Source organism: Esox lucius, chromosome 13, assembly GCF_011004845.1.
Source record: "Esox lucius isolate fEsoLuc1 chromosome 13, fEsoLuc1.pri, whole genome shotgun sequence".
Classification (NCBI taxonomy): domain Eukaryota; kingdom Metazoa; phylum Chordata; class Actinopteri; order Esociformes; family Esocidae; genus Esox; species Esox lucius.
In genome coordinates, this window is record NC_047581.1 from 1,311,367 (window position 1) to 1,337,999 (window position 26,633).

At 40.0% G+C, this 26,633-nt stretch overlaps 1 protein-coding gene across 1 annotated transcript in view; it reads right to left on the minus strand.

The window, feature by feature from the left end:
• Positions 1-26,633, minus strand: part of pappab (pregnancy-associated plasma protein A, pappalysin 1b) — a 222,641-nt gene that overhangs the window by 9,723 nt on the left and 186,285 nt on the right. The window contains exons 20-21 of the mRNA XM_029124699.2: positions 11,798-11,869; positions 6,529-6,627 (exon numbers count right to left, since the gene is read on the minus strand). Of these exons, the coding sequence (XP_028980532.2) occupies positions 6,529-6,627; positions 11,798-11,869 (171 nt within the window). The remainder of the gene's footprint in view (positions 1-6,528; positions 6,628-11,797; positions 11,870-26,633) is intronic.

Genomic DNA, 26,633 nt, shown 5'->3' on the forward strand with positions numbered 1-26,633 from the left:
TCCACATATGCTAGCTCACCACGCTCACCTCGTTTCAGTTAGAGCCTTGAAAAGCGATAGTTAAGTCCATCTCCTCTTATGTAACATACTTGCAATTGGGATCCATGAACTTTTCTGTAGTTTTTTCAGCCATTTTGAATTTATGAAAAATACGCTACTCTGTTGGCACCAATAACCAATATTCACAATTTCATATTTGGGTTTTATGAAGGTCTTTAAAAAAAAAAAGCAGGCAAGTTTGTAAAAAAAGCATGGCTGTTATTGACCAGTGACAGTACATTGGTGTGGTTTTGCATAAATATGCACAAATATCCAACATGCATAATAGGGCTGCACAATATATGTGGTTTTAGCATTGACACTGCGATGTACGCGTCTGCAATAGTCACATCGCAGAACGTGTGACTTAGTAAGGTAAACATATATCAGTCTACAATTTATTTATTTTTTCAAATGGAAAACTAGCATTATATCTGTCTGATATAATGTAATTTACTTCGATTTATGGGTTATTGGATACAGTTAATTATAATAATAATAATTATAAACACAGAGTTCGTTGCTGCACGTGTTTGACATTCAGGCTCTGCTTGCGTGTGATGAAATGATGAGCGAGGAACAGGCCAAAAAGGCCAAAATGTAGAATTTGGTTGCAAAAAGAAATGCATCGTCAATCATATGGAAATATTTCGGCTACAGACAGGTTGACCAAAAACGGGTACTTATATAAACGGCACTTCAAATCTTCATATGACGAGGCCAAAGCATCTTAATGCCCTCCAGAGCAAAAACGGCATACAAAAAAGGTTCTAAACGGCAGAGAGAAATCACAGATTCAACATTTAATTTCACGTCGCCAAAGACATGGTACCAATTAACACGGTTACCAAAGAGGGTTTTAAAAACATGATCTGTTCGCTTGACAAGCTGTATGTAATGCCATCACGCAATTATTTTTCTCAAGTTGCCATCCCAGAGCTGTATGAGAAATGCAAGACCCAAGTTGAAACTGAGCTGTCACAAGTGGAATATTATACAGCAACAACAGACTTGTGGTCCAGCTGGACAACGGAGCCCTACTTAAGTCTGACCGTACACTTTATTAATGAGGACATATTATTATCGCTGACTTATTATTATCACTGTATGCAAACTGTATGTTCATACAAGTGCGAACATTGCAACAGGGATGAGAGAAGCTTTAGCTGATTGGGGCCTAGATGAGAGCTGTCTAGTCTGGGTAACAACAGAAAATGCCATGAACATGGTGAAGGCTGCCGCCCTAAACAAGTAGACCAGATTGCAAGTACTTTGGCCACAGACTGCATCTTACAGTTGCTAAATTACACCCAATTGCGCGTTCTATTTTACTACTGTTGCTATTGCTATACTATTACTGTTACATATTATTACCTAGCAACCTGTTCTGAAATATAACCATTTTCATAAATTTGATACATTTCTATTGTAGAGAAATGGGGCTGGGGAAAAATATGAGGGGTTGGGGAAAAATATGAGGGACCGTATAAGACATTATTCATTCTGGTACTCTCACATACATGTATTTTCACTCTCACATACATACATTCTCCTTTCACATACATATATTTTCACTCTCACGTACATACATTCTCCTTTCACATGCATATATTTTCACTCTCACATACATTCTCCTTTCACACCCATATATTTTCACTCTCACACATACATACATGCATACATACATTTTACTTTCACATACATACATTTTCACCCACACATACGTACATTCTCCTTTCACATACATATATTTTTACTCTAACATAAATACAGTTTTTTCTCTCATAAGAATATATTTTTTAGTCACACATTCATACATTTTACTCTTATATTTCTATATTTTAACTCACACACAAATATATTCTCTCATATTTCTATATTTAACATGCTCTGATACTATTTCTTCCATTGGGCAGCAAAGGACATGCTCATCTGGACCTAACGTTGTTCACAGCATGGCAGAAAGTGAAATGAGACGACATTTCAGACCAGGGGGCAACTCACCCCATATGGAAAATAAATATATTTTTGCAATTATGGAAAATATATTACAAAATGTATTTTGAAGCCTGTATTAAAATGCATTTTTCAGGTCCTTTGAAAGTAAAAAGATGAAATGTAATTACCGACGTATTGATTATATCACATTTAGGTTTGAAAGTAAGAGAAAAAACATGGCTGCTATTGACCAATGAACTTGTATAGAGGTGTGGTTTTGCGCATATAGACAGAATTCCTACACGCTTCATCGGATTATATTTTTACTTTGTATACATGTTCACAATCTTTAGATGACAATGTGTGCAAGCACTTTTCATTTAATCACACGGTGGCACTATTGAGTTTTTTAACATGCAACCTTACGATGCTCACCCTGCTCGAGTTAGAGCCCTGAAAAGAGGTAGATAACTCCTTCCCTTACATAGAATGTATTTGCCATTGTACCCCATTAACTCAACTCCATAATTTTGAATGTAAAAATGCTCAAACTTCATTTCTTTAGCTCCAAATGACCGATCTTAATGTAACTTCATATTTTGCCTGTATGTATGAAGATCTTTACATTTATATGAATGAAATCTGTTGAAAACCTGGCCACTTTTGACCAACGAACATGTGTAGGGCCTAGTTTTTCCCATATTTGCACACAACTTCTACCGCCAAAATAATATTATAATTCAACTTGGTAGGTTTGTTTACAATCACGAAATTACCAAATGGGACAAAGGAATTTAGAATGAACCACAAGGTGGCGCTGTTAAGCTCACATTGCTCACTATGTGAGTAAAAGTCTGAATAGAGGTATGTATCTCACAAATAATTTTTTTGCCATGAAGTTCACCATGATGGACAATCCATGGCATATTTGGTGCTACTGGGTTCATATGTGTTTATCAGTGCAAATGGTGCAGTAAAGAGGTCAAGTGCTGTTTGCTGAAACCTGCTAAATGCTGCCTGCAGCTTTAATTATTATTGCATTTCGCCAGGGTTTTTTGGAGTAAAATATCTTTCAGTATTAAAAATAACAAAAACATATAGTATTTTTGTTGATCTTTAGCAATAGTGACAGTGATTTGGGATCGATCTGTATACCAAAGCAATTAAAGCAGGACACAATTTTCTGCAGTTGCACATAAAACAAAAATCATGAGCAGCTTGCAAAAAGGTTCAGAGGTGGATAAAGATAGGTGGGGGTGAATGGGGTGTTGGAGTTGCTACCGGGTGTGAAGGAACAAGGCCTCTCTTGTACAGCGAGCAGTCAAGGGACGATTGCCCTCTGGTTGCCCTGTGAAATATACAGGCTTTCCTTCCCTATGTCCCAATCCACCACAGGGGATTTTCCCAATTGTAAATCTATCCCATTCATGTAACCCACAATTCCTTGACTGAATTTTTTTCCCTCTTCAATCAACCGCTTTTCATTACAACTAACACTTCATGAATTGTTTTGAGTCTGTGTGTGAAAAAAGTTCTCTTTTTGTGGTTCGCAGTGGCTGCCAGAAACAGCACATTAGGCTGGTTATGAAGAGCAGGAGCAGGCCTGTAGGCTCTCTCTATGCTTGATGAATACAAGTTTATGTGAGGCCACACCGCCAAATCATCTCTAGTATCCCTGTAGAACATGCTCTCTTGATCAAATTCCAATTCCCCCTAAATGACTACCGCTTTCCTCTTTTTCCATATGAAGAAAATGTTGATCATTTAATTAGGGTGATTCCTGTATTTGACTTCAGTGGCTACTATACTACCATTGTACACTGAAAAAATTATAAACTGGCACAAAAATCCAAGTAGCTCGGCTTGTTTGATGGCTTGTGACCATCCATCTTCCTCTTGATCAAATTTCAGAGGTTTTCAATGGGGTTCAGGTCTGGAGATCGGGCTGGCCATGACGGGGTCTTGATCTGTTGGTCCTGCATTCACACCTTGATTGACCTGGCATGGAGCATTGTCCTGCTGGAAAAAACTATTCTCAGTGTTGGGGGTGTTCTTCCAGGATAACCTTGTAATGGCTTGATTCATGCATCATTCAGAAAGACAAATCTCCCCGATTCCATGCTGAAGCATCCCCAGATCATCACAGATCCTCCACCAAATTTCACAGTGGGTGCGAGACACTGTGGCTTGTAGGCCTCTCCAGGTCTCCGTCTAACCATTAGACAACCAGGTGTTGGGCAAAACTGAAAATTTGACTCGTCAGAGAAGTTGACCATACTCCATTCCTCTACGGTCCAATCCTTATGGTCTTTTGCGAACTTCAGCCAGGTTGTTCTTTGCTTCTCATTGATGAAGGGCTTTTTTTTTACTTTAGCCCAGCCCGTTGGAACCTGTTTTGAACCATCAGCTGCTGTTTGACATTCTTTTGTTGGTCACTTGATGTCATCCTACGGTTGTTGAGTGAAATTCGAATGAGTTGACGGCCATCTCGCTCAGTGGACAGTCATTTTCAACCTCTGCCAGTCTGTAGCTTTGTTGTCCCAATGTCTGTTGCTTGATCTTGTTCTTATGAACCGCCATCTTTGACATTTTCAGGATGGAAGCAACCTGATGCTCACTGTATCCCTCTGCCAGTAAAGCTAGAATTGAACCCTTCTTTTCCTCACTTAAAGCTTTTCTTTTGAACTTTTTTGTCATGCTGAATAGTTATTTTCTTATTCAAATTACCTATGAGGTACTACTTGCACTGTTTTTGCCATCCAGCTGGTCCTATTGCAAGAGTGATGATAGTGATTTTATACTTTTCCTTGTTAAATTAGATTTGGTTCAGGTAATCACCTAATCAGTACCTCATTAAGTAAAATGAGGTGTGCCTGTTTTGAAATTTAACAGACACTGGAATGGAATGGCTGCCATACATGTAAAGATGCTGATTTAAGAAAAAATTGGTCTCCATTTTTTTTCCAGAACTGTATGTGTGTCCTCAAACACATACTTTGATCGTGGTGTGGATTGTTAGACATCTTATGTTTTTGTAATGTGAAAAGGCTATATAATGGTTACAAAATGTCATACAGTATTTTAACGTACGTATATTGTATGTCCAAAAGGCTTCATTACTTTGTGTGAATCAAACAGTGGACTTCACCAAGAAAATGTAGTTCTTAAACCAGCTTTGTAACTATATCTGCTTTGATAATACTATCGCCACAAAGAAAATGAAGCATTGGTTTCTAAATCATTCACAGCATATTATGCATCTCTCTAATGCATTCCAATGTAAACACCAAACTCTCTGGTCCCAGGGAAGCCAGAGGCAGACATGGGTTATAAAACTATTTGAAATGGCTTAAATATTTTAACTCAAGCCAGGCTTGTGAGCCAGGTGAGAGGGGCTTGAAATTCACATGGCTAAATGTGTGAAGGCACACCCCATCACGAGATGACCTCAGTTAGCTTTGAGGGCACCTGAGTCACTTGAGGGAGTTGCTATAGTCTATAGTTTTTTCTTAAGTACACTGTATACTCTACATGTGCATGTGTACATGTGTCTGAAGTACACTGTATATGTGCAAATTATTATAATGACAAACCTGACTGCCCTCCTGAATTATTGGCACAATTGGTAAAGATGAGCAAAAAAGTCAATACATTTTTTGTTGCGGATGGGTTTGATCTTACACGAATGAGAGAAATCTAACCTCAAATTCAGGAAAACCTGTTCAAAGAAAAGATTAATTCTTAATCATTTAAATATGTCATGATTATTGGCACCCTACATTACATTTTTTGTGCACCCTCCCCTTGGCAAAATAATCTCTCCAGATACTTCAGTCCTTGATCTTAGCTTGTGGACTCTTCTCTTTAGCTCACCTCACATGTTTTCAATAGTGTTTAGGTCAGGGAACAGGGATTGCCATTGCAAAAGCTTGATTCTGTGGTCAGTGAGAAATATTTGTGGGGATCTTTAGGAATGCTTTGGATTTTTGTCCTGCTGGAAGATCCACAGATGACCCAATTTAATCCCCCTGGTAGAGGCAGACAGATTCTGCTTGAAAATGTCCAGGCAAAGCCTTACATTCTAACCAAGTTAGAAATTTGTTAGCAAAACAGCCCAAACATCAAATATCCACCATCATACTTTACAAAGGGAATTACGTTATATTCTATATATTCTGTATCCTACATTTTCTTTAAGATATAAATGTTGGTTTTAGCTATGGTATCTCATGACAAAATATGTATTGATGATTATTCTAATGTTCACTTGTCTCATCATCGGGTTGCCAGGCTTTTGGAAACTATTGCCCATTTGATCCAGTTTTTGCTATCTTTGCATTCTGGGACGAATAAGTTGGCTTGAATCTATAGCATTTTTTTTTATATAGGAACACCGTCTTTGGTTTTTAAAACAGCTGGCAAGAAACAATAGTAGAGTGCACTCAGTTTGGAATTGAAACTAACTGCAGTGGCAGTTTTCAAACACACAAATAAATAAATAGAACCAAATTAACTGTATTAACACCTGGCAAACAAAATCTTAACGCTTACCTTTTTTGTTTTGACAGTAGAATGACAGCAGTCCCCACCGTCATAACTGCAAAATGCTCGGTTGTTGATGGCATCACAGTAGTTGTCCCCCATGAAAGGCTTCATAAGAATTGAAAACATAAGACCAAATACATTGATAAGACTGTACACAGGCAGTATTAATAGCAGAAAGACAGTTCATCCTCTTTAATCACATTGTAAGGACATTGGAAAAGCTATCACAGCAACAACTATTAGTAGCAGTGAGTCTGCTATGACTCAAAACAATACTAATACTACTACTATGACATTTATTTAAAAAAACAGTCATCAAAATTATCTACAAACAATTGTTCACAAACTAGTACACCACAATTAACACACACACACACACACACACACACACACACACACACACACAGAAAAAGCTAAATTAAAATCTGATACATTTAATCAAGCCAATTAATTCAAGGAGTCAATGTAGATCTCTGAGATAGCATTGTGTTGAGACATACAGTACTAGTCAAAGGTTTGTACACACCAATTCTAGGTATGTGTCAGCAATTTTGACTCGTACAGTCGATCTGGGGAAAGTCATAAAACAATCGCTAAATGACTGAAAGGAGCTCAGTGGCATCCATCATTGTGAAATGGAAGAAATTCGGAACCACCATGACTCTTCCTAGACCTGCCCGTCTGGCCAAACTAAGTAACTGGGCAAGAACCCAATGGCCACTCAGAGCTTCAAAGTAGTTTAGGCCTGAATGCCAAGTTCCATATCTACCAAAATCAGTACTGCTCATCATGTAACTAATACTAACCCAATGGTGAACAATGTTTGTGGGAGCATCAAGTTATGGGGATGCTTTTCAACAATCGGGACTGAGAGACAGGTCAGGATTGAAGGAAGGATGAATGGAGAAAAATACAGAGAGGCCCTTGAAATAAACCTGAGCGCACAGGAACTCAGACTTGGGCAAAGATTCATCTTTTAGCATGACAACATCCCCAAGCGCACAAGCAAGATAACGCTGGAGTGCCTTGGGACAAGTATGTGAATGTCCTTGAATGGCCCAGCCTAAGCTTGGACTTCAACCCCACCAGACATCTGGGGGAAGACTTAAAGATCACAGTTCACCGATCTGACAGGGTTTGAGAATATCTACAGAAGAATTGGAGAATTGGAGAAACAGCCCAAACCCAGATGTGCAAAGCAGATAGGTGCATACCCAGTAGGATTGGGTATCATTTCAATCTCATCAATTACAATTCTGCTTATCGAATCCAGTTCTTATTGAATCCTGGTTCCGATTCCAACATTTTTGGGAGAGAAGAAATACAACAAATTTCAAGAAGGAAAATTTGCCTAACATTTATTCTTTGCACATTTAGGCTATAATCAGTCAGCTGTCAATGGTGACAGGATTCAGGAGGGTATCTTTTATAAAAAATTAATATTTCTTATAAGGAATGATCAACAAAAACAATTACAAACCAAAACTATTTAAATAAATAATTAGAAAAAAAACAAAAAGAAGGAGACTCAACTGTAGCAAATGGATGTAACCCCTTCACCACAAATCTTCCATTTCTCCTTGCTGATCTTCCCCTTCATGACTAAAGTCAAAGGAGTTTCTGTACTAGAGGGGGGTCAGTGGGGTTGAACCGGAGGTGCAGTGGTGCTCTTTGAACTTGTATCGAAAAAAATATATATTAGAATAATTTGCAGACATCATTCAATACGAAAAAGGCAAATATCGGCTAATCTGTTTTAAGAGTATCGAGAGAGAATGGAGCTGATTGATATATGACGTTGTCTAGCCAAGGTAATATTACTGTGATAAGCAGGCTTTCTAGTTTTAAAGAAATTACAAGCAAGCTGTGTAGATTACATTAATTTACCCACAGACCAGTTCGTAGGTTATGTATAATGTGATAATTGATATATTATAGTCAACGGGATAGCTTGGTGTACCAGTTCTTTAGTATAGTACATTCACGTTAGCTAGCTAGCAAAGTTAGCTTGCCACCTGTCAGTACCCTCCAAATTGGCTAGCTCGCTTTGTTTGCTATTGATGTCTAAGTGACAATAAGTTGATGTGCTATATTTGAAGATAAATATTCAAATAACTCCAAAATGTAAAATAATAAGGAATGAAATTCCAATAATATTATAGAGGAAGAATGACAGCCCTACTGTGTTTTGTTTACCTGAGCGTGAGACGTTGCTACAGCTGTTTCTGGGATGTTATTGTGGCTGGAACTGGGAGACCACAACACATCGAACACGGTGCATTCCTTCAAATGCATGCTGTGTTGAAGTAAATGCTTAATCATATTGGAAGTGCTTCCTCTCTTGTACAAAATTTTTTTACTGCAGGGCTTACATTTTGCAGTGTCATTAAAAATGTTTGTGAAGCTAAGCCAAACTTTTGAGCATTTGCTGTGGCCAGCTATGGTCCAGGATGTAAACAGAAGTGTCAGTTCTCAGATGCTTGGTTTGTTGACGTACTTTGTGAAATTATGTGACATTAAGTCCACATAGCAGGTCAGTTAAGTGCAACTTTTATGGACTGTAAAATGTGCAACTGAAATGCAAACGTTAGGAAAATGCACAAAATGTTGCTTTGTTTTGCATATGCAATTGAAAAGTGAAATATTTGTTAATTAAAATAAAATATGTTTTTGGAACAATCTGTTTTGTTAAAACTCCAGAAAATGTTTATATTTTTATACTGTATGTGCGATAACACATTTACCTAGCCCCCTTATCTGTAAAAAGAGGCTTGGACAAATGGAACCACTCAAAAATTCATAGACAGAGCTATGGTTGGAAAGACGAACCATCCATTGTATCAACATTATAATGTTAATTGGTTTTCAAACATTTATTTTGTTTACAAAATGTTGATGAAAATAAGCTCAAACTGGGTATAATAAGCTATAGTCTTAGAATAAATTGTTAAATATAATTGGATCTATACATTTTGGGTTTATACAATAAGAGCATGTGACAACTCCATATTGCTTCAAATTATCAATATACTAAATTCTACCACACTATTTATCTAGCCTGACCTTCCATAACTCTGATTTTAGGTTTACTGTTTAAAACCTGTTCTCAATAGGCGTACCGCAGCCGGTACACCAACACTTTTATGCCACCAAGTGTGCGAAGAGTTGAATTTTGTTTTGTTAAAGGCATATTATATATGTGCAGAAAGCTTAGAATCTGCAGTATACAAATTAACGTAGCTATTACGGCAACTAACTCCTATGCAATTGTTTGAGTATAGTCAACATCCACACAACAGGCACCAGGGTCACTGGTTTCGGATCTGATGGTACATTTTGATGGTCCCAGAGATATAACAAAGCATTGTTTTGTTTGATAAAATCAGTTTTTCACTCCGAAATCCAACTCCATTAACTCGGCACAAAACTATTTATGATATTCAAAACCCTTGCTAGGTTTTAACACCGCATAATTGGTATTTCTGAAAAGAAGAGTCTCTAACATTTAACCAGACATAGTTTATCCTTCTACGTGGCCCCCCATATAGTTTCTGAGCGTCTTACTAACAATTGGTTCATGTCATTATAGTAGATTTCAGTTCATAATGTCCTTATATGTAACCAATTGTCTATGTGATTTGGCTATGCCATTTTGTGGCTGTTTTCTTATGGCCTATTCATCCCCATATTTGTCCCTGAATACCCAACAGTGATTCAGGAGGTCCCTCTGGCTCTTGACCCCCACTGTGACGCCATCATCTGGCATTTTTGAGCTTTCCCAGAAGTCGATAATTCTCCCACATTTCTTTCTCTTATTCCCTTCTACACTTTTCCTTTTTACTCCTGCCAACTGTTTGCTTACTATCTATGTGTGTAAGGAGGCATAGATACCACATATGATCTAACATCATATGTGGTGATCTAACATATGATGCAAACACCACACGTTAGATAATTGGATCCGCCAGATTGTCGTGCCTCCTGTTAGTACCTTTATGAAGGGAAGCAAATTTTCCATCATGTGTAACATTCCTGGGAGTGCGTAACCCTTATTTTAATCACCTTTGCACTGTTTTGTTCTGGGTAGGTCATTTGGCACAAAGTGTCCAATCTAGAGAGGACACTTTGGCCTTGCTTTAAAAATGATTAAGTAGATCACTGAATTTTATATCAAATGGCAATGAGACTTTACCCAGATCCTGCTGACATCTATTGAATCAAGTGGAAAGTTCCTCCAGGTTCAGGATGATTTATTATTATTATTTTTTTTTTTACAAAAAACACGTTTTTGGTTTGTTTTATCTTCTGCCAAATCTATTGTGTTATACTTTTATACATACATTTATAATTCCTACCAACTACAGAGTGTCTCCTTTCAAATTGAACCAAACATTTTTCTACTATATTCAGGTCATGAGCTACAAGCATTTAGATTTGGGTACAGCATTTTAGGTGGAAATTGACTTTTTCTGCCTTATCCCTGACAGGTTTTAAACCCTGACCAACCACAGTTTCAAGACTAGTTCGCCCTCTGCTGGTTCCGAGAGTTATCCAGTCACAGGTCTCCCAAAGCATTTCAAGTCTCAGTAAATGCTTTTTTAAAACATGCCAAAAATATCTGTATCTTGTTTTTTGAGATGGGTGCCTTTGAGAGCCACAGAGAATATGCACTAACAAAGCCACAGGTATCACGACAGTTTCCAATTTGAGCAAATCTTGTGTAATGTGAGCGCACCCATTTCAGACCAAAGGATGATAAGGTTATGCTGACAATTCAAATAATATGAGTTCCCAAGAATTCTCTTATTGTCTAAGTCAATGTTTCTCAAACCTTGTCCTGGGGTACACAATATTGTTTTAGAGCTACATTTTTTGTTAAGTTGAGTGAGACGTTTTCACTTTGATGGACAATGGGAAATGGCTTCACAAACATGTACTCATGTACTACAACATTAATTTAAACACTGGTCAAATGCTTTAAATGCTAGGCTACCAGCTGCCCCAAGCTTAGATAAATTAAACCCATTCGATACAACTGAATTGAAGTATTTCACATCATTAATATGCCATGATAGGAATGTCATAAGATCCTTGGAAGAACCTGAAAATCTCCAAAAGAGGCTAGGGAAGATAATATATTTCAGAGTGATTTACATTATATAACACATACCATGATGATGATGAAACTATAATGATTTAAAAAAGAATAATTACTATGACTACATGGGAGCTTTTACTGTAAATTCCAACCTAAGAAGAAGACATTTGTTCTTACCTCACAACCTTTAATGCAGTGAAGGTCCTCTGGGTTTGGGTACCACTTCTGGCCCATAGTGCAAACAATAGTCTGAATGTGGAGAGAAACACAATTAGAAACCAACTCTGAATGGATAGAATAATTGCTGAATGTACAGGACACTCTCATTAGGATATATTAAACCAGAAAAGGAACCAGGCAAGCCTAGTTCAGCCAGCCCGCAATTAAGCAATAAATGTTTTGGCCCTTACTGGAAACTTTGGTTTCCCAAGTAAGTGGCTGTGTCTTCATGTGCTATGCCCAGTGTCGGTATAGCAACTCGACATTTCATTTTGTCACGCAGTAACCATCACACCAAGTTTGAAGATTTTGCTAGACACCATTAAGCATTGTTTTAAACTGACTAAAGTTTCTTATTAAGGTATTGCTTTTGCCACTAGCCATTTTAACAGTTTTTCTTTCATTCACAAATGATAGAATTACTATCAATATACACTCACCTAAAGGATTATTAGGAACACCATACTAATACTGTGTTTGACCCCCTTTCGCCTTCAGAACTGCCTTAATTCTACGTGGCATTGATTCAACAAGGTGCTGAAAGCATTCTTTAGAAATGTTGGCCCATATTGATAGGATGGCATCTTGCAGTTGATGGAGATTTGTGGGATGCTCATCCAGGGCACGAAGCTCCTGTTCCACCACATCCCAAAGATGCTCTATTGGGTTGAGATCTGGTGACTGTGGGGGCCATTTCAGTACAGTGAACTCATTTTCATGTTCAAAAAACCAATTTGAAATGACTCGAGCTTTGTGACATGGTGCATTATCCTGCTGGAAGTAGCCATCAGAGGATGGGTACATGGTGGTCATAAAGGGATGGACATGGTCAGAACCAATTCTCAGGTATGCTGTGGCATTTAAACGATGCCCAATTGGCACTAAGGGGCCTAAAGTGTGCCAAGAAAACATCCCCCACACCATTACACCACCACCACCAGCCTGCAGAGTGGTAACAAGGCATGATGGATCCATGTTCTCATTCTGTTTACGCCAAATTCTGACTCTACCATCTGAATGTCTCAACAGAAATCGAGACTCATCAGGCGAGGCAACATTCTTCCAGTCTTCAACTGTCCAATTTTGGTGAATTACCTTGGTTGTAACGAGTGGTTATTTCAGTCAAAGTTGCTTCTTCAATCAGCTTGAATCAGTCGACCCATTCTCCTCTGACCTCTAGCGTCAACAAGGCATTTTCGCCCACAGGACTGCCGCATACTGGATGTTTTTCCCTTTTCACAGCATTCTTTGTAAACCCTAGAAATGGTTGTGCATGAAAATCCCAGTAACTGAGCAGATTGTGAAATACTCAGACCGGCCCGTCTGGCACCAACAACCATGCCACGCTCAAAATTGCTTAAATCACCTTTCTTTCCCATTCTGACATTCAGTTTGGAGTTCAGGAGATTGTCTTGACCAGGACCACACCCCTAAATGCATTGAAGCAACTGCCGTGTGATTGGTTGATTAGATAATTGCATTCATGAGAAATTGAACAGGTGTTCCTAATAATCCTTTTAGGTGAGTGTAGGTGGCGATAACTGACTTTTTCGTCCAGTGAAAAGATGACTCTTTTACTCCCCAAGGGGTTTTGATCTAGCCTATATTACCCCAAAATGCATGCACTGATGTGTACTTCAGAAATCCACCAAAAATAGTCGCAATATAACCGTGAAGTGTTTTAGGCTTACTATAACACAGCTATTGAAGGTTGTGTACTTTGACTGTGATGAGATTCGAACGCGGGACCTATTGGTTGCAAAATATCTCAAGTAAATGCCATGTTGGAAAGTCATGGAGTATCTTGTTAGGGTTTGATGGAGCACTGGTCAGTGCAACTGTGTTTGGAAACACTGGGCTCTGTATGGTCTCTGTATTGGGACTCCTAAACTGGACTCGACTGGCAGGGTGTGTTTTGGAACAGAGGGTGGAGCCCTCTAAGCCTCCCTAATAGGGGACCCTGTGAGTTGGTAGCGATCTAAAAAGGCCCAACTCCCTCCTTCTCTTAAACGGCTCTTTGGTTGACACAGGTAAAAGGATGTTTAGAGGTAAAATGATGCGGTCTGGGGAAACTCCAGAAGGGAGGAGAAATGGAATAGCTGAGCGTAAACATAACATTTCCAAGAAGGCAGGCGTTTGGTGTTGGCTGGCCCATGGGCAGGGTGGTGAGACTTAGCCTAGGACATCGACACACACACACTTAGTATTCAGTGTCACACCGACGGCCCAGCTGCTTGTTTACCCTGGGTCTAATTTAAACTGTCTGCTCGTTGAGCTTCTGCTTGTTTTTACTGTTCTTTTAAAGGCCAGTGTGGTTTGAGCCTTTCTGTGACTTCCATTAAATAGACTCTTATACTGTCTGTATCAGGACTGTTTTTCATTTGGGAGCTTGCCTTCACATTTTCCACGCTCACAGTGAGGATATAGCGTTTTCCAATGGTACCGCACAGCTTCTGTATAGGAACCAGTTAACCACACTGGTGTTACTGTAGAGCAGTGTGCATGCTTTCATAAGCAGCTCAAAGAACATGTAGAAAAAGCCATTGCCATCAAATTGGCAAAACTATGCAAAAAAATAGTGTGGTTCTAGAATTCCCTTTAAGACAATCATAAATGACTATTAAACAATGCCACTGTGTCCATTTACAGAAAAAAAACTACTTCTGTCAAACAGTTTTGGTAAAATGTTTTACACTTTCCCAAATTTGAATCACAAAATAGTTTTGTGATAAACTGTTGCAACAACAGTGTTATTCTAGACTTCTGGAAGACAATTCGGATGTGTCTGCCAAACATTGTTTGCTGCAAACTATGAATATGCTTTTCCTGTAGTTGTTTTTGAGGCAGAAGCTTAAAGAGGATAATTGTTTTTCTCCAAAAACCCCATGCAAAACATGTGCCTCAAACATACTATTTGAAAAATGCTGAGAAGGATGAACAGGCTAAACCATGGTCTACTCACATCAGTATTTTTTTTATGTTCATTAAATGCCCACACCATTCCTACTTAGAAATGCATCTATTTAACAGTTAAACTATCAGATTTTAAGTACTTATAATTAATAATAATCTGGAAACACTAGGTAGTTACTTTAAATAAGAGGAGCTTCTTGAATTGTCCTCTGGGTAAAGGCCAACAGGCTGCTCTGGCTAAGCTATAAACATCTCTGCCAGCAAGACCTCAGGTCCTTCACTATCAATATGGATACTTGGATAGATGCTGCCCAGGACTGTCTACACTGGCAGCAGGTACTGACAAGTGCAACCACCAATGGCTCAACTTTATTTGGGGTGTGCAATTGTATTTGTGGTATGTTTTGCACTTTTGCAGGGAGCATTTTTATTGGGTTGGTGCAATTGTATAAGTGGTTGTGTTTTCTGCTATTGGGGGGAGTATTTTTATTGGGGGGTGTAATGGTATTTGTGGTTTTGTTTGGCACTTCCGGGCCACCGTAGATACCAACTTGGATATCTTCAGTCTTGGGATGCACAAGTGTTAAATTAACTGCAGTATTAGGCCTTACATATTTCATTTATAAATGACTGCTGAAGCTTGAGCTCATAAATTAGGTAAGCTACATCTACAGTGGATATAAAAAGTATACACACCCCTGTTACAATGCCAGGTTCTTGTGATGAACCCAGGTCTGGGCTCTGGCTGGGCCATTCCAAAACATTAATCTTCTTTAGGTGAAGCCATGCTTTTGTGGATTTGGATGTGTGCTTTGGGTCGTTATCGTGCTGAAAGGTGAACTTAATCATTCTAAAGGATGCCTGAAGGTTTTGTGCCAAAATTGCCTGGTATTTGGAACTGTTCATAATTCCCTCCACACTGACTAAGACCCCGGTTCCAGCTGAAGAAAAACACCCCCAAAGCATGATGCTGCCACCACCATGCTTCTTTGGGTGATGTTAGTGTTGTTTTTGTGCCAAACATACCTTTTGGAATTATGGTCAAAAAGTTTCATCAGACCATAGGACATTTTCCCACGTGATTTTTGGGGACCTGATGTATGTTTTTGCAAACTTCAGCCGGGCTTGAATGTTTTTCTTTGTAAGAAAAGGCTTCCGTCTTGCCACCCTACCCCATAGCCCATTCATATGAAGAATACGGGAGTTTGTTGTCCCATGTAGCACACAGACAGTACTTGCCAGAAATTTCAGCAGTTCCTTTAATGATGATGTAGGCCTCTTGGAAGCCTCCCTGAACAGTTTTCTTCCTGTCTTTTCATCAATTTTGGAGGGACGTCCAGTTCTTGGTAATGTCTCTGTTGTGCCATATTTTCTCCACTTGATGATAACTATCTTCACTGTGTTCCATGGTATATCTAATGCTTTGGAAATTATTTTGTACCCTTCTCCTGACTGATATCTTTCAACAAAGAGATCCCTCTGATGCTTTGGAAGCTCTCTGCGGACCATGGCTTTTGCTCTGAGATGCAACTAAGAAAATGTCAGGAAAATCCTACTAGAACAGCTGAACATTTTGTGATTAATCAGAGTCACTTTAAATGATGGCAGGTGTGTAATGACTTCTATTTAACATGAGTTTGAATGTGATTGGTTAATTCTGAACACAGCCACATCCCTAGTTATAAGAGGGTGTGCACACTTATGCAACCAGGTTATTGTAACACCCTTTTTTCAATTGAAATGTTCACATAGGTCACATTAGAAGTGGAAAAAGTTCTGACATGATTTATCTTTGTCGCATTCTTTTACATCACAAAAAACAGGCATTTTAACATGGGTGTGTAGACTTTTTATATCCACTGTAGCTTGTAGCTAGCTTTCATTTTCAATGTCTTTTCCTAAAGATTCTTATAGAATTTGTTAGTCAGTTAAACAACACTGTTTTCTAAAAAGTTAGGATGCTGCATAAAATGCAAATAAAAACAGAATGCAATGATGTTGCTTTTCATTTATCTCTATATTTAATTGAGGATTGTACAAAGACAATGTAACAAATATTGAAACTGAGATTTTCTTTGGAAAATTACATGCGCATTTAGAATTTGAGGCCAGCAACACATTTCAAAAAATTTGGGACAGGAGCATGTTTACCACTGTGTTTACTACACATCTTTCAACAATACTCTGTAAGTGTTTGGGAACAGAGGAGTTGCTGTAGTTTTGAAACTGAAATGTTTTCCCATTCTTGCTTGATATAGGATTTCAGCTGCTCAACAGTTCGGGGTCTCCTTTATCGTATTTTTTGTTTCATAATGTGCCAAATGGGTGACAGGCCTTGACTGCAGGCAGGCCAGTTTAGCCCCCGGATTCTTTTACTAAGGAGCCATGCTCTTGTACTATGTACGGAATGTGGTTTCGCATTGTCTAGCTGAAATAAGCATGGCCTTCCCTGAAAAAGACTGTCTGTCTGGATATTGTTTATTTATGGTTTCTTTGCTTGGTAGAGTTTTAAAATGCATTTGTGGATGCAGCGACGTACTGTGTTCGCAGACAGTGGTTTTAGGAAATGTTCCTGAGCCCATGCAGTGATTTGCACTACAGAATGCACTACAGAATCACTCTGTTTTTAATGCTGAGGGCCCCGAAGATCATAGCCATCCAATATTGGTTTTTGGCCTCGTCCCTTGCATAAAGAGATTTCTCCGGATTCTCTGAATATTATGTTACCGTAGAAGATGAGATTCCAAGTCTCTTTGCAATTTTACGTTGAGAAACATTATTCCTAAATTGTTGCACCATTTGCCCATGCAGTCTTTCACAGAGTGGTGAACCCCTCCCCATCTTCACTCCTGACACACCCATCCTCTCTGGAATGATCTTTCAATACCCAATAATATTACTGACCTATTCCCAATTGACCTGATTAACTGTGTGATATTCCACCAGGTTTAGTTTTTGAGCATTACACTGTAGCAAATGAACGTAATATTCGTATTTTTTAAATTTTCTGTTAGAAGGCATTGCGTATACTCAACAACCCTGTCAGCAACTCATGATGTCTCTATCTGTATTTAGGGGCAGTAATGAATGGAATGTCGGCTGAGTAATGCTCCTAGTCTCCATCTATGAGTGGTAGACTAGGCCTTGGGCCTAGCAGCAATCACTAGAAATAGTCTCCCTTTTGGGGGTACGTCTTAATAGCAGCAGTGGGACTCCTGCTCCTTGTATTATAGAGGTGAACAGGACTCTATTCCTTATTGGGAGAGCTGAGTTAGCAAAACCACCAATAGTGACATGCCCCTGCTGTCATCTGTGAGCTTTCACCAAGCTGTCTGGGCAACCGATATTCTATGATTACCAATGTCTCCTGGATCTATGTCTGTATTTTTTATATTCATATATGTTGTCCCCAAAATTCAATTGCTAAAGAATTTATTAATTTAACTGAAGATTTTGACCTAGTGCAGCTGGTGAGTAGACCAACACATATAAAGGGGCACACCCTTGACCTTATTTTTTCTCATGGGATACTGCTGAGTGAAATTGAGATATGCAAACATAGTTTCTCTGATCATAACCCTATCACATTCAATATGCCGCTAGCACTTAACCCTATAAATCTACATAAAACTGTCTTGAAGACACGTAGAATCACTGACGCTACTTCTACTACTTTTGCTGAAGCTTTTGAGGAGCTCTCAAACTACCCTGAACTTGCTTCACCAGATCTGAACCCGGACGAACTATTATATAATTTTAATTCCATTTGTAGTATAATTTTAGATGATATAGCACCGTTAAAAAGAAAAAATCAAAAAACATCCTCTGAACCATGGGTAAATAATACCACCCGAACCCTGAGACAGATATGCAGAAGGGCCGAGAGGAAATGGAAAAGAGACAAATTACAGATCTCTTACGAGATGCTTAAAGATTCTCTTTTTAAGTATCAAAATGAGTTGAGAATGGCCAAATCAAAATACTTCTCTACTCTCATAGATAAGAACTACAACAATCCTAGAGTTCTTTTTAAGATTATTAATAATGTCACAAATCCAGTTGTGTCCATCTACCCGAGTGAGTCAGTGGCTATGTGTGAGCGGTTTTGCTAATTTTTCATAGACAAGATAGCTGAAATTAGAAATAACATGCATGTGATCACTGGCGCCCCGGCAGGCCAGTTGAATTTCACCGGCAGGCTAAATAAGTTTATACCAATTACTATGACTTCTTTAAATGACACTGTAAAGCAGCTAAAACCTACAGGGTCTCCATTAGACACTATCCCGGCACGATTATTAAAAAAAGTGTTTAATGTAGTGGGTACAACACTTCTACATTTGGTAAATAAATGCCTTGAGTTGGGAGTCATCCCTGAGTGCTTAAAACATGCGTCAGTGCAACCCATACTAAAGAGGCCAAATTTAGACCCATTTGACCTATCAAATTTCAGACCTATTTCACATCTACCATTTGTAACAAAAATTTTAGATAAAGTAGTTCTAAGTCAGCTCCAAATTTTTTTAAACGAAAACAAAATTTTTGACATATTTCAATCCGGTTTTAAACAATTTCACTCTACTGAAACGGCGCTTGTAAAAGTGCTAAATGACATTTTTATAGCCACTGACTCTGGAAACTCAGTAGCACTGATACTCCTGGATTTAAGTGCTGCCTTTGATACGGTAGACCACAACGTTTTATTATCTCGTTTAGAACACATAGTGGGCATTAAAGGCACAGTTTTAAATTGGTTTCAGTCTTATCTTACCAATAGGAGTTTTTCAGTTAACATTAGTAACCACCGATCTTCCTCAGCAAAATTAATGTGTGGAATTCCGCAAGGTTCCACACTGGCTCCGATGTTATTTTCTCTATACATGCTTCCTCTGAGTACTATTTTTAAAAAATATGACTTGAATTATCATTGTTACGCAGACGACACACAAATATATTTTCCTCTTAATAAAAATCAAACACAGATCGCTGCTTGCCTTGAGGAGGTGAAAGCATGGATGTCGCAAAATTTTCTTAGTCTGAATGAGAAAAAGACTGAGGTTATGGTGTTTACATCTTCCAGTCTACATAACACAACAAATATAAATCTTGGTACACTGACACCATATGTGAAGCCATATGTAAGAAACCTGGGAGTGGTACTAGATAGTGCCCTAAAGCTTGATAGACAGATCAATCAAGTTGTGAAATCATGCTTCTACCAGCTACGAACCCTGGTAAAAATTAAATCTATACTATCTAATTCTAATTTTGAAAAAATTATACATGCTTTTATCACCACAAGGCTAGACTATTGTAATTCACTTTATCTGGGGATCAATGAATCATCCATGAACCGTCTTCAAATAGTCCAGAATGCCGCTGTAAGAGCTCTGACGGGAACGCGGAAAAAGAGATCACATAACTCCTGTCCTCAAGGCACTTCACTGGCTACCAGTCTGCCATAGAATTCCTTTTAAAGTTTTATTACTAGTTTTTAAATCACTACACGGGATGGCTCCATCCTACCTCAAGGACTTACTGACTGTTCATCAACCACCGAGAGCTCTTAGGTCTGCAAACCAAGGCCTTCTGGTGGTCCCTAGAACAAAACTTAAGACCAGAGGAGACCGAGCTTTCTCCATTGCTGCTCCTAAACTGTGGAATAGCCTCCCTGTTGAAATCAGAGCTGCACTAACCCTTGGCATTTTTAAAGTGAGGCTAAAGACATTTTTATTTGAGCTGGCATATGCAAATAATAGTGGAGGAAATTGTCCTGGTGCTATGTATGTATTGTTTAAATTTATCATGTGTTATTTTCTTTATTGTTATCTGCAGTTGTCTCTGTACAGCACATTGGTCTACGGAAGTAATGTTTATTTGTGCTTTATAAATAAAATAAATGAAATGAAATGTATGCAACCTTGCATTCTCTAGGCTACATCATGGCAACAACTTTGTATGTACATTTTTGCAAGTGCTGATGTCGTCACCTGTACTGTTGGAAGAGACAATAAGCTTGAACCTGAAATGCCATAATCAGAACAACTGTCATGACACCATTCTGTGTTGGTCTCTGTACTTGTACTCTTTGTCATGATGCTTGTACCCAAATATATGATTAAACCTGAAATAATTAAGTGTTAATGCTAATGACTGAAGGAGTCTTTACTTGATAAATTGCTAACGTTTTCCATCTTCCTCAACACAACTATTCCAGTGTTTTGTTGCCTCTGTCACATCTTTTTTTCAAACGTGTTCCTGGCATCAAATTCAAAGTGGGCGCATGTTTTTCATGAAACAATTAAATGTCTGTTTCAACATTTCATATGTTGTCTTTGTACTTTTTTCTATTTAATACAGGGCTGCACAAAACAGTACTATTTCTCAGTTTCAATATTTTTTGTTGTCTTTAAATTCAGAGAGAAATGATTTGCACATCATTGCATTCTATTTTTATTTACATCATTGCATTCTATTTTTATTTACATTTTACCCAGCATACCAACTTTTTTGTGTATGCAGTGAGGTTATTCAAAGAGAGAAGCAACCTTGCTCATAGTTGTACATTTCATGTAGTACATGTTAAATCTTTGAAAAGAGGGTGTGAAATGGTGTGATTAGATATCTTGGGTATCTCCTCATTGACCTGGATCAGGGCATCAGTGAGCTCCTGGACAGTCTGTGGCGTTACTTGGTGGCGTCAGATGCACCATTACATAATGTCCCAGAGGTTCTCAATTGGATTCAGGTCCGGGAAACGAAGGTCAGTTTATGGCATCAATGTGTTCATCATCCAGGAACTGCCTACACACTCTGGCCACATGAGGCCGGGCATTGTCCTGCACCAGGAGGAACCCAGGGCCCACTGCACCAGGAGGAACCCAGGGCCCACTGCACCAGCGTTATGGTCTGCCGATGGGTCTGAATTTCATCCTGGTACCTAACAGCAGTCAGGGTACCATTGGCTAGCATGTGGAGGTCTTTGCAGCCCTCCAAGGATACGCCTCCCCAGACCATCACTGACCCACTTCAAACCGGTCAAGCTGGATGATGTTGCAAGCAACATAAAATTCACCACAACGTCTCCAGGCCCATTCACTTTGACTTTGGCCACCACCTGCAAAACCATTTCTTTTTTGGGGGTTGTCTTTGTTGAAGTGTATGCTTGTTATGTTTAGATAAACAGATTGTTGTTTGTTATCCGTACATAGGAAGTCATGTTCATTCAAAGCAACAGTAATTAGCCAATGGGCTTACAGAACTGCAGTATTGCAGGTTGGGATGTCTATAAAGCTGAGGTATGACCAGAAGTTTCTTTGAGATTGAGTGAGATGAGATTGAGGTGGTAAGGCATCAAGTATGAAGACTGGATCTGTAACCTCATGAAGAAGACTATCTATGCTGCAATAAATAATTGAATTACTCTCTCCCTTCACGACTGGGTACGCAATCATTATTTCAACCGCTATTGTTCCTAAGCTGAGGACCCTGGGACTTAAGACCTCCTTCTGCAATTGGTTCCTGGCCTTCCTGATGGGCAGACCCCAGGTGGTGAGAGTGGGCAACCACACCTCCTCTGCACTGACCCTGAACCCTGGAGCCCCACAGGCCTGCATACTCAGTTCCCTCCTGTACTCCCTGTTCACACATGACTGCGTGGCCACACACAGCTCTGATATAATACTCAAATTCACGGACAACACAACCATCCTGGTTCTCATCTCCAACAATGATGAGAACGCTTACAGAGAGGAGGTAAAGAGAGTCCAGTCCATGGAGGCCCCACCTTGCAACTTGCAGGACTTAAAGGATCTGCTGCTAAAGTCTTGGTGCCAGATACTACAGCGCACCTTCAGAGGTCTAGTGGAGTCCAAGCCTCGACGGGTCAGGGCTGTTCTGGCAGCAAAAGGGGGACCTACACAATATTAGGGAGGTGGTCATAATGTTATGGTTGTGTATATTATTGCTTTATCCTCACGCTATATTTTTGCTGTGTGTACATTTTTCAAAATTTTTACTACGTAGCTGTAGTGTGCTATGCCACCATTCATAAGCTTATTGCACTCATATGTATTTATAATAATCAATAACTCTAGTAATAGCTGCTAGTTCACACTTAGACTTGGTGTTAGTGTGATGATTACGTGTTCCCTCAATTTTTTTGAGCAGTGTGTAAAGATGACAAGCACCTTCTGTCAGAGCAACAAGAGTTGCATAGGCCATTATCAATAGACATTCCAAAATGCTTCTTCCAGCCAGTGATGTTTTAGTATATGAACATTTTACATATATGCTATTTTTCCGCATCGTCTCTGGGATTCCTTTGGAAATGGATGGTTATCAATGGTAACTAACGTGATTTATAATCCACATGGCAACTAGTGGCTGACGCTGGATGAATTTCATGGATATTAGGCAAAAGGAAAAAGCTGTTTACAGACACAGACTGTTAAGCATTGTATGCTTACATCAGTTGAGGTGGTACTTACAGATGAGAAAAACCGAAACAGCTTGACTGATTCTATCAAGGATATTCCCCTATTAGACACCTCAAACATAAGTAGAGGCCCTTGCATCTGACGTTAGCTAGACTCTTTTGAACAAACTGAGGAAGGCGGAGGTGATGTTTCTAGCTGTGGATGAATCAACTGACAACAGCAATGTAGCACAGCTGTGCCTCTATGTTCGATTCTTTGATGACAAATGCTTTCGGGAGGATCTCCTAGGACAAATTCCTTTGGTGGGACACACAACTTGTGAGATACTATTTAATACAATTGTCTCATTCTTTGGGGAGAACCAGTTGGATTTGGAACATATTAACATGCTGGTAACCGATTGTGCGCCCACAATGGCAAGACGGACTTGGGGCCTGTCCGCTAGGTTGGCGGTTGTGGCTCTACAACTGAGATTGCTACATTGCCTTATCCACCAAAGCCTCGTGTGCCAAACTAAGTGGGGAGTTAAAATAGACCTTGGACTGTGTCATGGCAATTATTAACTTTATTCGTTACACCTCTAGCTTACAGCACCAACTTTTCCCCCAGTTGATGTCAGACATGCTCAATATAATGATTTGCTCATCCACAATTACATTAAATGGCATAGCAAAGGAAACTCATTGAAATCATTTTGTGATCAAAGGGAGGAGATCCTTTAATTTCTCCATAATTCAAAGCAGAAAAAAAGCCCATACTTTGTATCTAATGGAGAACGTTGAGTTTTCTGCTGCCGTTTGCTTTTTGAACTACATTTTCCATCACTTGAACACACTCAACATGGAGCTGCAGGGCAGATATAAAAGTGTCACACAACTTGAGGCTTAATGCATTTCAGAGAATGAAAGCGCCCACTTTTTTCTGCTGATGTCCAGGCAAAATGCTCCACTTACCCACATTGCGCACATCAGACCTGTAAATCACTGAGGTAATGATGGGATTTATAGGTGCATTGAAAACCAACTTTGCCACTAGGTTTGATAATTTCAGTAGCCCCACTGAAGTGATGCGATTTATGAATTACGTGTGAATTGTCTTGTACTTTTTATCCCCACAATGTTGGGTTCAACTTACGCATGCAAATCGTCGGGACGACGACTTGTTTAAATGTTAGTTTTGCACACAAAAAAGTAACGTGTGTGGTTAAAACTAGACTATATTCATTCGGATCACAACGCGTACCGAACCGAACGTCCTTTACCGTACGGTACGGATACATGTACCATTACTAGGGATGGGCGTATGGATACTAAGAAGATTTATACTTCTGATCCTCACATAATATCGAAAACCAAGTGTTTTCATTAATAATTATAATATAATTTTTTTTAAATGAAATTTAATGTTTATCTGAAGCTGTAAGGTGGTGGAATAAGATTTCGTAGCAAATAACCCAGACCCCAGTGAGCAATCGATGGCGGCCCACCGGCGTTTTGCTGCTGGCAGGCCGCAGGAGGCTATAATGTCCACCAGCTTTTGCCGCTTTTCTCCTAATCTCAATTTGCATAAACTAATTTGCATCTCAGGCAGCTTTCCACCAGCGGCACGACTGCATTACGCTGGTGGCTAGCCGTCGAAGAGAGGGCGTGCGCTGTGATCTGCTGTATCTGCTTGTGTTGCCATTTTCGTCCAGCAGAGATGCTATTTTACCTCTTTTATTCTTGTAGTGATTATGTGTATTAACTTTTATTTTAATATTGTTAAATCCTAGTGTACAAAATTGGTAGTTAATAAATAAAATAGACTTTGACTTTTGCACTATTGCTTGTGTAAAGGACCTTTGTGTAGATATGTACAATAAACACATAGAAACAGCCGTCTATTACCATTGCTTACCATAATTCTACTCCTGAACTAATGGCCATTTTCCACTGCATGGTATCGGCTAAACTACTTGCCTATAGCCTCAACTTTAATTGCTTCATGGGGGACAGTTCCTTACTGTGTTTAAACACCGTAGATGGCGCTGTAGCGAATGTGAATGCATGTAAGGCAAGACCATCACCATTCTGCACGCTAGGAATCCCACGTTCTTGTAATTCTTTAAGACTCCATCCATCCACCATCTTCCGCTTATCCGGGGCCGGGTCGCGGGGGCAGCAGTCTAAGCAGGAATGCCCAGACTTCCCTCTCCCCAGACACTTCCTCTAGCTCTTCCGGGGGGACACCGAGGCGTTCCCAGGCCAGCCGGGAGACATAGTCCCTCCAGCGTGTCCTAGGTCTTCCCCGGGGTCTCCTCCCGGTGGGACGGGACCGGAACACCTTCCCAGGAAGGCGTTCCGGAGGCATCCGAAACAGATGCCCAAGCCACCTCAGCTGACCCCTCTCGATGTGGAGGAGCAGCGGCTCTACTCTGAGCTCCTCCCGGGTGACCGAGCTTCTCACCCTATCTCTAAGGGATCGCCCAGCCACCCTGCGGAGAAAGCTCATTTCGGCCGCTTGTATCCGGGATCTTGTCCTTTCGGTCATGACCCAAAGCTCATGACCATAGGTGAGAGTAGGAACGTAGATTGACTGGTAAATCGAGAGCTTCGCCTTGCGGCTCAGCTCTTTCTTCACCACGACAGACCGATACATCGACCGCATTACTGCAGAAGCTGCACCGATCCGTCTGTCAATCTCCCGTTCCATCCTTCCCTCACTCGTGAACAAGACCCCTAGATACTTAAACTCCTCCACTTGAGGCAGGCACTCTCCACCAACCTGAAGTGGGCAAACCACCCTTTTCCGACTGAGGACCATGGCCTCGGATTTGGAGGTACTGATTTTCATCCCCACCACTTCACACTCGGCTGCAAACCGTCCCAGTGCATGCTGAAGGTCCTGGTTAGAAGTGGCCAACACGACAACATCATCCACAAAGAGCAGAGACGAAATTGTGTGGTCCCCAAACCTGACACCCTCCGGCCCCTGGCTGCGCCTAGAAATTCTGTCCATAAAATTTACGAACACAATCAGTGACAAAGGGCAGCCCTGCCGGAGTCCAACATGCACTGGGAACAAGTCTGACTTACTGCCGGCAATGCGGACCAAGCTCCTGCTTCGGTCGTACAGGGACCTGACAGCCCTTAGCAAAGGACCCAGGACCCCATATTCCCGAAGCACTCTCCACAGGATGCCGCGAAGGACACAGTCGAATTCCTTCTCCCAATCCACAAAACACATGTGGATTGGTTGGGCAAACTCCCATGAACCCTCCAGCACCCCGTAGAGGGTATAGAGCTGGTCCAGTGTTCCACGGCCCGGACGAAAACCACACTGTTCCTCCTGAATCCGAGGTTCTACTATCGGCCGTATTCTCCTCCAGAACCCTGGCATAGACTTTCCCGGGGAGGCTGAGAAGTGTGATCCCCCTATAGTTGGAACACACCCTCCGGTCCCCC